At 47.4% G+C, this 14,569-nt stretch overlaps 1 protein-coding gene across 2 annotated transcripts in view; it reads right to left on the reverse strand.

Moving 5' to 3' along the window:
* The window catches only part of SH3PXD2B (SH3 and PX domains 2B), a 102,350-nt gene that overhangs the window by 33,048 nt on the left and 54,733 nt on the right, over positions 1 to 14,569 (reverse strand). For both annotated transcript variants that reach the window (XM_032403719.1, XM_032403718.1), the window contains exons 5-6: positions 8,205 to 8,296; positions 4,184 to 4,209 (exon numbers count right to left, since the gene is read on the reverse strand). In XM_032403719.1, coding sequence (XP_032259610.1) covers positions 4,184 to 4,209; positions 8,205 to 8,296 — 118 coding nt within the window. The remainder of the gene's footprint in view (positions 1 to 4,183; positions 4,210 to 8,204; positions 8,297 to 14,569) is intronic.

The following is a 14,569-nucleotide window of genomic DNA, read 5'->3' on the forward strand; positions in this document are numbered from 1 at the left end:
GTTTTGGTGCAAGGGGAATTAGGAAAGATTTTTTTTTTTAAAGTAGGCTCCACGCCCAGTGTGGAGCCCAATGTGGGGCTTGAACTCAGGACCCTGAAATTAAGACTTGGATGCCTAACTGACTGAGCCACCCAGGCACTCCAAGAAAGCTTTTGTATTTTTAAAGGGTTGTAAAGGAGAATGAGAGGAAGAGGAAAAATTATTATTATTATTATTATTATTATTATTGACAGGGCCTGTATGTGGCCTGCAAACACTGAAATATTTACTATCCGGCCCACTAGAGAAAAAGTTTGCCAACCCCTGGCCTAGAATGTGGATGGCACCTACTAGGCTCAATAAATATCCGAAGGAAAAAAAAAGAATATTCTAAAACTCACTTTAAAGGACTTCTTGCCCCAGAAATAAATTTAAATGCCTTCCTTTAAAGCACTTATAATATTTTATTTTGTTTACCATCTATTTTTTCTACCAGACTGTAAGAATACTTCTCACATCTTGTTTACCTTTGCATTCCCTAGAGGCTTAGAGCACTGTCAGGCATACAGTAGGTACTTAATAACTGTGTCTGTCTTGTTCTCTCAGCACTTAGCACAGACACTCAATGGATATTTGTGGACTGAATCGACAAAGGGAAAATTCTAGAAACTCTTCTGCTTTGCATGGCTCCAGGCCTCCTCCTAAGAGCACACAATGCTGACAGTTAAAGCAGGCACCTGTCCATCTCAGGGGCAACCAAAACGACTCCTTCTTGCCTCTAAGCAGGGACAGAGCTTTGATGGAGTCAGGGACAAGTCTGGTTACTCGGTCCAGAAAGCTCATTGTTGCCACTCAGTCTGAACAACTGATGGTGGTACATTTGTACCACAACCAGTTTTCAGGATTCTGATCAATGGACTGATCTACTCATTTCTGCACCAACTCTCCCAACCAGGCTGCCAAGGGGGTTTGGGAGAATGAAGGGCAGTGACAATCAGAAAATCACGGACTCACTGCAAACGAGACACCAATGCAGGCTACGCGGAGGTCAGGGAGCAAGGTTTAGGACTCTGGGCTGGTGTGAGGAGATCTGCTATTGAGCCCAGGGCTCGGGGCCGCACTTCCTCCAAGACTCACTAGGGGCCACGTCTGTGTCCAACCTCTCCTTGTTCTTCTAGGACAGCAGCTTTTTACACGGAAGTTCCTGCCGTTAAGTGGTTTGGAAGAGAGTGCTTGGGGCTGCTTTCCCAGCACCAGTTCTTCTGCCTTCATTTTACCCAGAGCACTCAGTTCATGAAAACATCATTCGTTTGACCAGGATTCTCAAACTAGGCTTCAGGCCAGTTGGGCGCTAAGTGGAGACACCTACTGCTGGACAGTGATATTGCGCCCAAGCTCTATAATGCGTAGTAATAGCAATACCTGGAAGTTGACGCAGGTAGCTAAGTACTAGGAGCTGCAAGCTTGACATCTAAGTATTCCCATGTAAGGAACGTCATTCTTGTGGTCCAGCAGGAATAAGAGAACAAACAGGTCAGCAGAGAAATCTGACAGTGGAAGGGTGATTTTAATACTGAGGAAGTGCTATAAAATATTCTCAAGAGGTACAGTGCCCAAGGTACCATAGAATTTTCTAACTGGCATGTTTTCATTCATGATGACATGTCTTGAATTTTAAAGATAACTGCATGGACTGCATTTTGTCCCTCCAAAATTCATATGCTGAAGCCTTAACTCTCATAGGATGGCATTTGGAGCTGGGCCTCTGGGAGGTAATTAAGTTCAGATGAGGTCATGAGGGTGGGGCCCCCACGATGGGGACAGTGCCCTTACTAGAAGAGACACCAGAGAGCTTGTTCTTGCTCTTTCTCTGCCATAGGAGGACACCGTGAGAAGGCAGCAGGCTAGAAGCCAGGAAGAGGGCTCTTGGCAGAACCCGATGGTGTTGGCACCTTGATCTCAGACTTCCAGGCTCCGTACTTGTGAGGAAATAAGTTTCTGTTGTTTAAGCCACTCATTCAATAGTATCTTCTTTATGGCAGCCCAAGCCAGACTAATACAGTGAGTAATGATAAAGTGGGATTTTCTTTCCAGAAATTCACTATACTGCCAGTCTTGCGGAAAGAGCCAGTAAATTAGAGAATACTGAAATAAGTAAAGGGTAGAAAAATCAAGAAGAAAGATGCTCTTTAAATAATCAGATGACCTCTTAAATTTGGTGGGAGGACTTTTTCCTGCTGGATGAGCAAAAGTTGAGCCCATATTAGCCCAAGTCTGCAGGAGCCAGCCAGCTGGCCATGACTGGCAAATTTTGGAGACAAATGAGCTTTCTCCAATTCAGAGTTCTGGCACAGAAATCTCAGGGTTTGGGCTGTCAACCTTAAATCCCTTTCACAGTCAATCAAGAAGGCCAGTTCTAACACAAAGGAAGTGTTCAAAGGTCAGATAAGAAAATAAGGCTAATTCCAGCATGGGTCTTTAGCCTGAATGAAGAAAGATGCTATTTTCCATCCAGCTGAACTATAAATAAATCCACCCCCCATCATTGCAGGTGAATGATGTAATAGTCGTCACCACAAATTAGAACCTCTTCTCTTCTCCAGACCAGTCCCCTCATCAAGCCTGTTCTGACCGGACACTTTGGTTTTTGCAAACCAGAGCTGTCTCTTTCCTCTTCTCCTTTAGCCGTTCCCTCCAGGAATGTCTCTGCACACTCAAAGCCAGAAACTCTGTGACCTGCCCAAGAGTGGCTGTGCCTCTTCTCCTCTCTGTTCTTTTCTAAGAAACATATCATTATGCTCAGAGCTCAAGGACCATTTGCAGCTTTAACAGGATGCCATAGCCCCGGCCAGTACCTATTAAACCCGAAAGTGGAGCTGTAAACAGACTGGTTGGGAAAAGGAGGGCGTTCGTTCCAGACGCCAGAACTTGAGGGAAAGAGACCCAGCTCCTCCCCACTCTTCCTTGCTAGAATGGCCGGGGCCCTATAAAGCTGACCATAGGCCTTGTACCCAGGGCGCCGTAAAGGGACCAGAGCCATTGAATTTGGACAGGGATGCCCATGTGCTTTGAATTAATGGTAGCAGTATAAAGACAGCAGTAAACATGCAGCACTTAAAATATGCCAGGCATTGTTCTAAGTGCTTTGTACATATTACTATAAATCCTATAATAATCCGCCAAGATAGATTACTATTATTATCCCCATTTTACAGATGAGAGAACTGAGGGCCATGAGAGGAGGCATCCTTTTTCACATCCAGGATCTCTGCTTGGCCCCTCTTTCCCTACATCATTATCAATGCTCTCAATCTTCCCGGAGTCCTAGATGCATACAAGAACTTAGACTTCTGGAAGCTCTGAAGACCATGCTGGCTGTAGGTGTGGGGGTTGCGGGCAGGGGACTTTGCAGATATGGGGTGGGGGCAGATAATCCTGGGTTGCTGGAAGGAAAGGTCAGACTGTTGTGAATCTAAAGTAGTCAACCCCAGGCCTGCAAAGACTGAGTCATTCCTTTGTGCATACCCGAATCCTCACCTTCTCTTTCTCCATCATTGCTCTAGAGAGAAGAGCTGTGCCTTCCAGGGTGGAAAAGGGAGGCTGGAAAGGGAGGGCACTGATGCTCGGGAGAAGGGAGTGAGCGCCAGAGGTGCTGGAAAGGGTGGCCGTTACTGCCCAGAACAGTGGCCGACTAAGGGAAGCATGGAGGCTGGGCCTCCCACCTGTGCACCTCTCTTCAACCCCAGCCGCCCTTCGCTCTGTGGCAAGCTCCTGCTCACTCTTCAAGACCCAGTGTCTCTTTTTTGACCCCTTCCAACACCTGGGAAGGATGCTCTCAGCTGTGAGGCACCACATTCCTCTGTCTACAGCAGAGAAGAGGTACCTAACCCCCTACATCTGGTCAGGGGGTGTCGGGCTCCCCTACTCCTCTGAGGCATTCTCAGGGAAAGACAGCAGGTCTTATCCAGTCTGTACCTTTTTGGTATAGGATGCAACAACCTCCAATTCTTTTTTTGGGAAACAGGCTGGAATATCAACCAATCAACCAAGCATCCATCCATCCATCCATCCATCCATCCATCCATCCATCCATCCACCCAGTCACATGCTGTATTCCTCAGGCAGTGCCCAGGGCCTGGCGATCAGAGGTGCTCAGCAGGGGTATGTTGAACATTGAAAGAATGCAAATGCAAAATATTCTTACCAGATTTCTTTTTCCCAACATGCTCCCTGCACAGGAAAGAAGGGGGTGGGAGAGAGTAACGAGTCAGTAGGGTTACACGGTGACGTGAGTTATTCCATTAGGAAACTGAGATTCTCCATCCCACAACAACTCCAGTGAATGAACACAATCAGAGGCAGCCCCAGGGACCCAGATTCTTTCAAAAAGAAAGAATTCCTCTTATTTTTCTCCCTTTGCCCTGTAAGTGCTCTAGCACCCTGGGGACCAGCACGTCTACTCTATTTGCAGAGTAGGGGGCCCTAGGGAGGGGTTGATGTGGGGGCATGCAGTATGAAAACAACCTTAGGCCCCCATGTTGCACTGGGCCTGATGCCCACCTTGGCAGGCACAGCAGAGGCCCTGCCCCACTTCTTAGGGCTGCCCTGAGCTGTACTCATGGAGCAGAAAGCTCTCGGCGGTAAGTGTAAGCAGAACGCACGAAAACTGTGTAGAAGTCTAGATATCAGTAAATAAAACACGTCTCTCTCGCTGTGACATAGAGAACACTACTGTGGGCTAGGATTCATACAGAATAATGAGTACCGACTCCCTTGTATTTGTCAGCCACATCGGAATTTATACACACAACTGCATTACCAATACAATATTACAAATCAGGGATTACAAAATACTTATAAATAAAGCATCCCATTAGTAAAAAGGTTTCCTATATTATAAAGGGAAAAGGGAGGTGACCGGATGGTTGGGTTGAGACAGATGGTGTGGCAGTAATAACATCAGCTAATAATTACTAAGTTTTATTACCCTGTGTCAGTACCCTGGCTGGGTACTTTTAGTTCACTCATTTAATACTCATAATAACCCTTGGAAATAAGTACTCTTTTAATGCCCATTTTCTAGATGAGGAAAATGAGGCCCAGAGAGGTTAGGTAACTTGCCTAAGGCCACACAGCTAGCAAGGTGCAAGCTGAACCCAGATCTACCTGATTTTTAAAAATTGAGCTATGATTCATGCACTATAAAATTCATTCTTCTAAAGTGCAGCGTTCACTGGTTTTTAGCATATTCACAAGGTTGTGTAATTATCACCACTGTCTAATTCCAGAAAATATTCATCATTCCAAAGAGAAACCCTGTACCTAGAAACAGTCACTTGCTGTTCACACTCCCCCCAACTGCTGGCAAATACTAATTTGCTATTGATGCTAACGATTTGTCTATTCTGGACATTTTATATGAATGGGATCATACAGTACGAGGCTCTTTGTGACTGGCTTCTTTCGGGTGGCATGTTTTCAAGGGCCAAGCACCTTGTACCACGGAGGAGTATTTTATTCCTTCTTATGGCTGAATAAAACCCCGTTGTGTGGGTAAACCACACTTGGCTGACGTGTTCATCAGCTGAGAGGCACTGGGTTGTTTCCACATTTTTGGCTCTTACGAATCCTGCTTCTGTGAATGTGGACACGGGTTTTTGTGTGGACGTATATTTTTATTTCTCTTGGTCCTATGCTGGAACGGAATGCCAGGTCACATGGTAACTCTCGGTTTCACTTTTTGAGGAACTGCCAGGCTGTCTTCCATAGCAGCTGCACCATCTTACGAGCCCGCCTGCAGCGCACACTGATGCCAGTTTCCTCACATCTTCGACAACACTCACTGCTCTCTGCTTTTTGGTTCTAGCCATTCCAGCGGTTGTGGTTTGGATTCACATTTCCTGATGGCTAACGATGCTGAGCAGCTTCTTCTCTTCTCTGCTTATTGGCCATTTGTGTATCTTCTTCGGAGAAATGTCAAGTTCAGTCTGATTTTCAAGTCTGGCTTTTTCACCAGCATGTAATGACCCTGTCCCTGTCATCGCGGGCATCGTGGGAGAGGGAGAGGGGGCTAAGCCAATCCCCTGAGCCTGGGGCTGCACTGCTGTGCACCTGGGAGGAGCAGCAGGGCCTGGCCCCAGTGCTGGGCTGCGCTGGTTGGTTGTGCTGTCCCCTGGCCACGCATTACCTCAGTGGGGCTAAACTTCATCGCCCCTGTGCGGGGGAGGGTGAGAGCAACAGCCGAATAATCTAGCTCACGTTTACCGGCACTTACTGGGTACAGGGTGCTGGTCAGAGTGCTGTATCTGGACCCACCTGATGAACGTTCATAATAATCCTTGAGGGTTACTCCATTTCACAGGTGGAGACACGGAGGCCCAGAGAGATGAAGCACCTCACCCAACATCAGAACCCAGGGAGCCCGGCTGGGGCCCACTCTCCTGACCAAACCCTGGCCTGGCCTGTAGGTGAAGTCTCCTTCTTAGCGGCCAGCTCCAAGACACACCCACAGAGGTCCCTCAAGGCTGCCTCTGTGTAAAGCACCATCTGCCTGAATTGCCATCAAGGCCTGTGACCTGAGCCACGGTCTGGGCTCCTTGAAGTCCTGGGCTCCTGCCTGCCATATATTCCTGCTGGTTGTCTTGCTATCCTGGCCGGAGCCGGCAGTTAGGGGCAGCGGGGGGCTCTTGGGATCAAGCAGCAGCATGTGTGGGCTCACCAGGCACATCATCTTCTCTGTGTGACATGCTTGGGATGGTCCCAAGTTTTCCTATGCATGGCAGCAAAAAAACCTTCCTTTAACAGCACCATTTGGAATCCATCTTCTGTCTCCCTAAAGACTGCTGGGAACGACCCCCAGTTTCCATCTTTAGCCCTAACTCAGGTATGAGCTTCAGGATCCTGATCAAGGGACCAGCTGTTTCGTTGCTATTTCATTACTCCCTGAACCAACAACCAAGGCCCACCTGAGACTGACTGCCTGCTGTGGCCCCAGAGCCATCCCCTGGGACTTCAGCAACCTCCCCACCTTCCTTGCATGTCAAAGCCTGGCTTAAAGACAGGAAGGCCTCACCAGGTAGGTACCTGCCATGCACCAGGCTCTCCTTTACAGGCAGGATGGTGTTTAATCCTCAGAACCAAGATGGGATCGAGGTTAGCCAAGACCACTTTACTGATGAGGAAACAGAAGCTCAGAGAAGTCAAGACACTTGTTCAAGGTCATATAGCAGGGAAGGTACAGAGAGATTGGAACCTTTTCCTTCTTTACAGGAAGCCTCTTGGAACTAGATACATATACTCCAGCAGGATGCTGTTGGCTTATCACAGCTGGTACTTTGTGCTTTCTTTGGTACAGTCTAGGCTACGTTTTGTATTTTTAGCGGCTGTTCTACTTGTGTGTACGTGTGTGCGTGCACCTGCACCTGTTCTCGCTCTCTGGCCCAAGAGCCTGGCTGGCACTTCTCAGCCCTTCCCGACAGGTGCTGGCTCTGGCCCCTCTGACCCCAGACCGCCCCGCACCTGTGGGCTGGTCCCCACCCTACCCCCAGCCCTGCGACTGCTCCATTACAGAGAACTCTTCTCTCTGCAGACACGCGTGGTGGTTTCCCCCACAATTAAACTTTTTTAATAAGCGCTATGTGTAGGTCAGCGTTTTGGGCTGGCAGGGCCATCGGTGCCATCAACTCCTGATGTGTAAAGCCAGCAGGCGGGCGGGAGAGTCTCTCCAGCGCGCCTGGGCTGCCGGGACCACTGGCTACGCACGGACAGGCACCTGGGAGTGTTTTCTGTCTGCTGCAGGGGCTGGGGTGAACATTTTGGGACAGTGTTAGACCCTGGATGACCAGGATCAAATTCTGGCCCCAGCCCTGTCACTCACGAGCGCTGAGACCTCGAGCAGGTCTTGTCATTCATTCATTCATATCCCTCAGGGTCACGAGCACTTTCACCCTTATGGGCAAGGCCCCACCCCAAGGGCATCTAGGCTCCCGCTTCCACCACTCTCCACGCGTGCCTCGTACGTGCAGGCGTGTAGGAGATTCCAGGAGCGACCCTAGGCCAGCTTCCTTCCCCTGTGTGGGCCACATGGAGCAAGGCCCCACAAGGGCTCAATCACGGTGGTCAAGTTGAATTTTTTACTTTGCTCTACTCCAATTCCTCTTGGGGCCGGCCTGGGAGCAGGGCTGGCCGTGAGGGCACACTCTGGGGAAGTCCACACACCAACTTACTCTTTGGGGGGATTCAGGTCCTCGGGTCTTGTCTCAAAGAACTGCAGCACCTCATCACACTGAGAGATATAGGGGGGCAGCTGGATCAGGGCCTGGAAAAGAGACACAAATGAGTCCAAAGGAAGGAAAGGGGTGTCAGGAATGCCATCAGTCAGGGCTTCTCAAACTTGGGTATGATAAGAATCACCTGGGGGGCTTGTGAAACCAGACGGCTGGGTCCCAGATTTTCTGATTCAGTAGGTCTGGGGTGGGGCCTGAGAATGTGCATATCTGACAAGTTCCCTGGTGTTGCTGCTGGTTTGGGGACCACACACACACACACAGGCGTGCACATACATGTTATGGGCATATCTGAGCAAAGAATATGTATACATTTATCTAAAACACTAAACTGGGGACTTCATGCCATGTCATTATTCTTCTATGACTTCATGTCTACTGGATCTTGAGGCTGTCTATTGCACAAACGTATCGTACTTTATTGACCCAGCTGCCTACTGGTGAACGCTAAGCTGGTTTCCAACATGCCTGCATGCGTGTCTTAACTCACAGAGCTGCAGTGTTACAGCGAGGGCACTGCTTTATGATTTGGGTAGAGGTTAGAAGTGCCCAGGTTACTGAGGGGTTGAAACATCTGGCATCTGTCACTGCCCCAGTCCATATTAATTTGCCATCCTAGCTCATCAGTTAAAGGAGCCTCAGGCGTCTGCCAGCGGGTTGGATAAGGAGTGGGTGGAGGGCACTACGGGGACTAGGCATTCGTTATGCCCGTTCATCTCCCAACAGGTATCCATTCAGTGATTCAACAGACATGATTTCTGGGCCCAGCACTGCACTGGTGTCTGTGTCCAATATGAGAGAAGGATGGGTACATCCTGATCCTGAAAGAATATGAAACTAAGACGAAGCTCCATCATGAATAAACAGCTTAGTTTAACAGATCTTTATTTAAGCCCCTTCTGGCCCGGGTCCTGAGGATGCAGATCGCAGTGCAGGGGAGCTGCGTCATGCACACATTCTCTTACAAACTTCCATGCAGGGAGCGCGCCTGCGCACATGCACAGATGTCAATAGCACGGGCAATTCTGCCCGTCATTTCAGCCCACCAGTTCCTGCTCTGGAGGGAGGCAAGACTCTGCTCCTCTCCACAGAAGGCCTCAGTTCCTGGGTGCCTCTCATGAGCCTCCTGCAAGTGTTGAGTGAGTTGGGAGTGGAAAAAAACATGTGCTATATTTTCTAGATAACAAGCCTCTAAAAGCTCACCTCCCATTCATCCCCTGCAAAGTGGTGCTCCAACGCTGCTCCTGGCATACGATGGACTAATGGAGAGACGGATGGGGGTCTCCAGTGGTCCCTTCCTCAAGGTTTCAGGGGTATTTTGACTTATTTTTCTGATTTTTAAGAAGTTTTAGGGGCGCCCGGGTGGCTCAGTTGGTTAAGTGTCTGCCTTTGGCTCAGGTCGTGATCCCAGGTTCCTGGGATCGAGCCCCGTGTGGGTCTCCCTGCTCTGCTGGGAGCCTCTTCTCCCTCTTCCTCTGCCCCTCCCCCCTGCTCATGCTCTCTCTGTCAAAATAAATAAAATCTAAAAAATAAATAAATAAATAAAAAGTTTTAATTGTGGTAAAATAACACATAAAATTTGCCATCTTAATCATTTTTTTAAGTAGGCTCCATGCCCCATGTGGGGCTCGAACTCATGACCACGAGATCAAGAGTCACCTGCTCTACAGACTGAGCCATCCAGGCACCCTATCATCTTTAGCATTTTTAAGCATACGGTTCAGTGGCATTAAGTACATTGGCCTTGTTAGGGAACCATTCCCAGAATGCTTTCTATTTTGCAAAACTGAAGCCCTGTACCTATTAAATAATTCCTCCTTCCCTCAGCTCCTGGCAACTGTTCTACCTTCTGTCTGTATGAATTTGATTACTCCAAGTACCTCATATAAGTGGAATCATACAATATTTGTCCTTTTATGCCAGGCTGCTTGTATTTAGCTAACGGCCTCAAGGTTCATCTATGCTGTAGCAGGTGCTGGAATTTCCTTCCTTTTCAAGGCTGAATAATATTCCACCCTATGGCTATGCCACATTCTTTTTTTTTTTTTTTTTTAAAGATTTTTATTTATTTGTCAGAGAGAGAGAGCACAAGCAGGGGGAGCAGCAGAGGGAGAGGGAGAAGCAGGCTCCTCACTGAGCAAGGAGCCTGATGTGGGACTCGATCCCAGGACCCTGGGATCACGACCTGAGCCGAAGGCAGACGCTTAACGACTGAGCCACCCAGGCGTCCCTGGCTATGTCACATCCTGTTTATTCATTCACCCACTGATGGTCACCTGGGTAGCTGACCCTATACGGCCTTTGAGTCCGGCTCTGACTTTAAGCCAGACCCCCAGGTTCGAGCTGTCTCATACCTAAAGTTGAAGAAGACGTGAGGTCGGTGGACTTGTTTTAGCAGGGTGATTTCCCTAGTCACTGTCCAAGCTCTTCACCCCAGAAGGGCCTGCTATTTGTGGCTCATTGATTTTACTGAAGTAGCTCCTGCTCTGCAGCAAATCCCCAGGGACTGATCTTTTCCAGGCCAGAGGCAGAGAGGCCAAGAGGGAGAGAGCAGGCGCTTCCCTCCCCTGCCTCTGGCTTCTGACCTTCTTCTCTTTCTAGTTTGGAGGATTCATTCTGCTTGGGACGAGCTGCCGTCTTGGGGGCCCCTGCTGGTCTCTCTTTCCTCTGAAATCCTGCAGTTCGTACAGTTAGAACCACATAATGAAGGAGCTGATTATATGCTGGACCGTGGTGTGTCCTGGCTGCTTTGTGTGCAGAAATCTTGCGGTTGCCCCCAGACTGCAAGAACACCATTCCCTTATGTCGGCTCAGCACTCGACGGCTCCCAGAAGGCGTTCATCTGTGTCATTCCATGCAATCCTGGGAGGGCCGGCCCATTTCGGAGATGGGGAAATGGAAGATCTGGCGAAGTAGGTAGGACTGGAGAGCCCAGGGCTGGCCGACTCCAGCTCCTCCACCCCGAACCCACAGAAGGCAGGGGTATGCAGCTGTTCCTCCTGCACCTTCCCAGAGGTCTAGATAGTGTTGGGGAGCCCCTGATGCCTGGTTGAAAGTATTCCCTGGACCAATGCCATGAGGGAGAGCAGGGTGGGCCCTGAGGTGGCCATGGCTCCACCTACGGGGGGCCTCCCGGGGTGCTCCCGCTGAAATGATCAGAGGCTCCAAAAGGACCAGTGAGGGAAGGGACAATGAGGCCCACGGAAACCTCCTGACAATGCCAAGTTCCCTTTTGGTTTTGAGCAATTCCTAGGAAGTAAAAGCCAAATCCCTAAACCATAAAATACAGCCAAGTTACTAATAAAAGGCGGCACTGAATGCTTTGATGTTTACCCCTTTCATTTTGGAAGGACGCTAACATAAAAACATGACCTGGGGCAGAGAAATAATTCTGCTTCTGAAATACTCCAGAATTGTCTTGTGTTCGGTCAGTAAAAACAAAGAACCACAGTTCCAGGAAAATTCAGTTCTGTCCGGGAGAGAATCCTGGCCCTTTGGATAGATGTGGCTGGTCGATGCGGGGATGAGAGGAGAGGTGAGCAGAACGAGTCCTGTTTGCTGAGAGTCATGATAAAAGGTCAGATAGCCCCAGCTCCTGATTCTCGCTCTGGCCATGTCCCAGCACCTCTCTGAGCTTCAGTTTGCTCATCTGTAAAATGGAAATCACAAACACCCACCGTGGAAGGTTGTGCTACAGAATAAGTGAGGAAGTGGCTTTAAGATTCCCATCATACGCTAGCTGCTTGACAACATTAACTCTTTGTCTCTCGGTACTGTATTAATCAAGTACAGTAGTGTAGTGGTTCCGGGAGGTGATTCTAGAGCCAGCAAGATGGCTCTGCTAAATAACAATGCCTCGCCTAGTGAGGGAGTTGGGTTTTCTCAGTTCTTTCAACCCTCTTGAACTTCAAAATGAATGCCCCAGCGAATTACCACTTTTCTCTCATTATATTTTTAAAATTTTATTTCAGTGTGATAAGAACACTCACCACGAGATCTATCCTCGTGACAAATTTTAAGTGCACAATACAGTATTATTGAGTGTTGTACCGTGGATCTCTAGAGCTTACTGTTCTTGCTTGGCTGCAACTTTGTACCCGTCGGTTAGTAACGCCCCGTTTTTCTGTCCCTCCAGCCCCCAGCAACTACCATTTTGCTCTGTGATTCTGAGTCTGACTATTTCAGATCATGTAAGTGGAATCATGTAGGATTTTATCTTTCTGCGACTGGCTTATTTCACTTCGTAAAGCGTCCTTAAGGTTCATCCACATTGTGACATATTGTCAAATATCCTTTTGAAAGGCGGAATAGTATTGTTGTATGTATATACCACGTTCAGGTTGTTTCCACATCTTGGCTATCAGGAATAGTGCTGGTACCAGCATGGGAGTGCTAATCTCTCCTCCAGATCCTGACTTCAATTTCTTTGGATGTATACCCAGAAGTGGGATTGCTGGATCATATGGTAGCACTATTTTTAATTTTTTGAAGAACCTCCATACTGTTTTTCATAGGGGCTGCATTTTGCATTCCCACCAACAGTATGCAAGTGTTCCAGTTTCTCCATATCCTTACCAACACTTGTTTTTTGTTTTTGTTTTTTTATAATAGCCATCCTGACAAATGTGAGGTGATATCACATTGTGGTTTTGATTTGCATTTCCCTGATGATGAGTGACATTAAGCAGTTTTTCATATACCAGTTGGTTATTTGTGTATCTTCTTTGGAGAACTGTCTATTCAAGGCCTTAGCCATTTTTAAATCAGGTTATTAGCTTTTTTACTATTGAGATATATGGGTTCTTTATATATTTGAGATTGACCCCTTGACAGATATATGATTTGCAAATATTTTCTTCCATTTTGTAGGTTGCTTTTTTACTCTGTTGATTATTTCCTTTATTGTGCAGCTTTTTAGTTTGATGTAGTCCCACTAGTTTATTTTTATTTTTGTTGCCTCTGCTTTTGGTATCATATGCATGAAATCACTGCCAAGAGCCCTCAAATAAATCCACACATATAGGCAACTAGTCTTTGACAAAGGCACCGAGAACATATAACAGGAAAGGGACAGTCTCTTCAACAAATGGTGCTGGGAGAACAACATCCACATGCAAAAGAATGACACTGGGCCCTTATCTTACACCACACGCAAAAATCCACTCTAAATGGATTAAAGACTTAAACATAAGACCTACAACTGGGAAATTCCTGGAAGAAAAAGCTTTTCTAACTTGTCTCTTTAAGAGCAGGACCAGGTTGGGGCACCTGGGTGGCTCAGTCAGTTGAGCATCCAACTCTTGGTTTTGGCTCAGGTCATGACCTTATGGGTCATGGGATTGAGCCCCGCGTGGGGCTCGGTGCTCAGCGGGGGATCAGCTTGAAGATTCTCTCCCTCTGCCCCTCCCCCAGCCCTCACTGGCACATGCTCTAAAATAAATAAATAAACCTTAAAAAAGAAAAAAGAAAAAGAGCAGGACCAGGTAGTTCGGGGCTTTGGGTAGACAGGCAGCAGCTGGCTAGACTTAAAGACATATCCTTTGTTGCTATTGTTTCATTGCTCTTTTATTTTTGGCAAGTTTTAGCAGTTTTATATTATGATGTATTATAAAATTTCCTCTAAAATGTGTATTTTTAAGAAGTTAAAAAAGTGAGTTAATTTTAATAATAATAACACAGGTGGTAGTATACAGTAAACATCTTGACAGGAGGTCTCAAATGGCTGGAGTCTGGTAAACACTGCTATTAGACTGCCTATCATTTAGTTCAAAATACCACAGTATGGGCAAACACACTCATGTGTGTGTCTGTCTGTGTGTGTGTGTGTTAGATTTAAGCTACACCCCAATGATGGTTAGTAAAAATCTGAATCTTCATCAGAAATGAACACTTTGGCAAGTAAAGAACTCTAATCACAAGTCCTCACTCTAGAAAAGGCTATTTCATGGCTTCAGTTATCTTGACCTCTGATCAACACTGTCGCCTTTATCCACCAGCACAACAGTTGTTAGAAATGATATTCTTTACTGGTGAAATGAGGGATATTCTAGAAATATTCTCAGATACCCTGGCCCTTGCATGAAAAGAACGTGCCAAGTCCATCCTCCAAAATGGTGCCCAGGGTCTAGGATTCTGAATCCTCTGTGTTCTGTTTCTTCTAGGGGATTTAAATGTCAGACCAGGGTGGGATTAGCCGATCCTGGCACGGGGATATCATTCCATTTATCTCGAGGAAATGTCCATGCAAAGTGGTGTCAGACTGACAGGTGGTGTTTCAATAAGCTTACAGAACAACTTGAGAGGCT

This window comes from Phoca vitulina, unplaced genomic scaffold, assembly GCF_004348235.1.
Source record: "Phoca vitulina isolate PV1807 unplaced genomic scaffold, GSC_HSeal_1.0 scaffold6, whole genome shotgun sequence".
Taxonomy (NCBI): domain Eukaryota; kingdom Metazoa; phylum Chordata; class Mammalia; order Carnivora; family Phocidae; genus Phoca; species Phoca vitulina.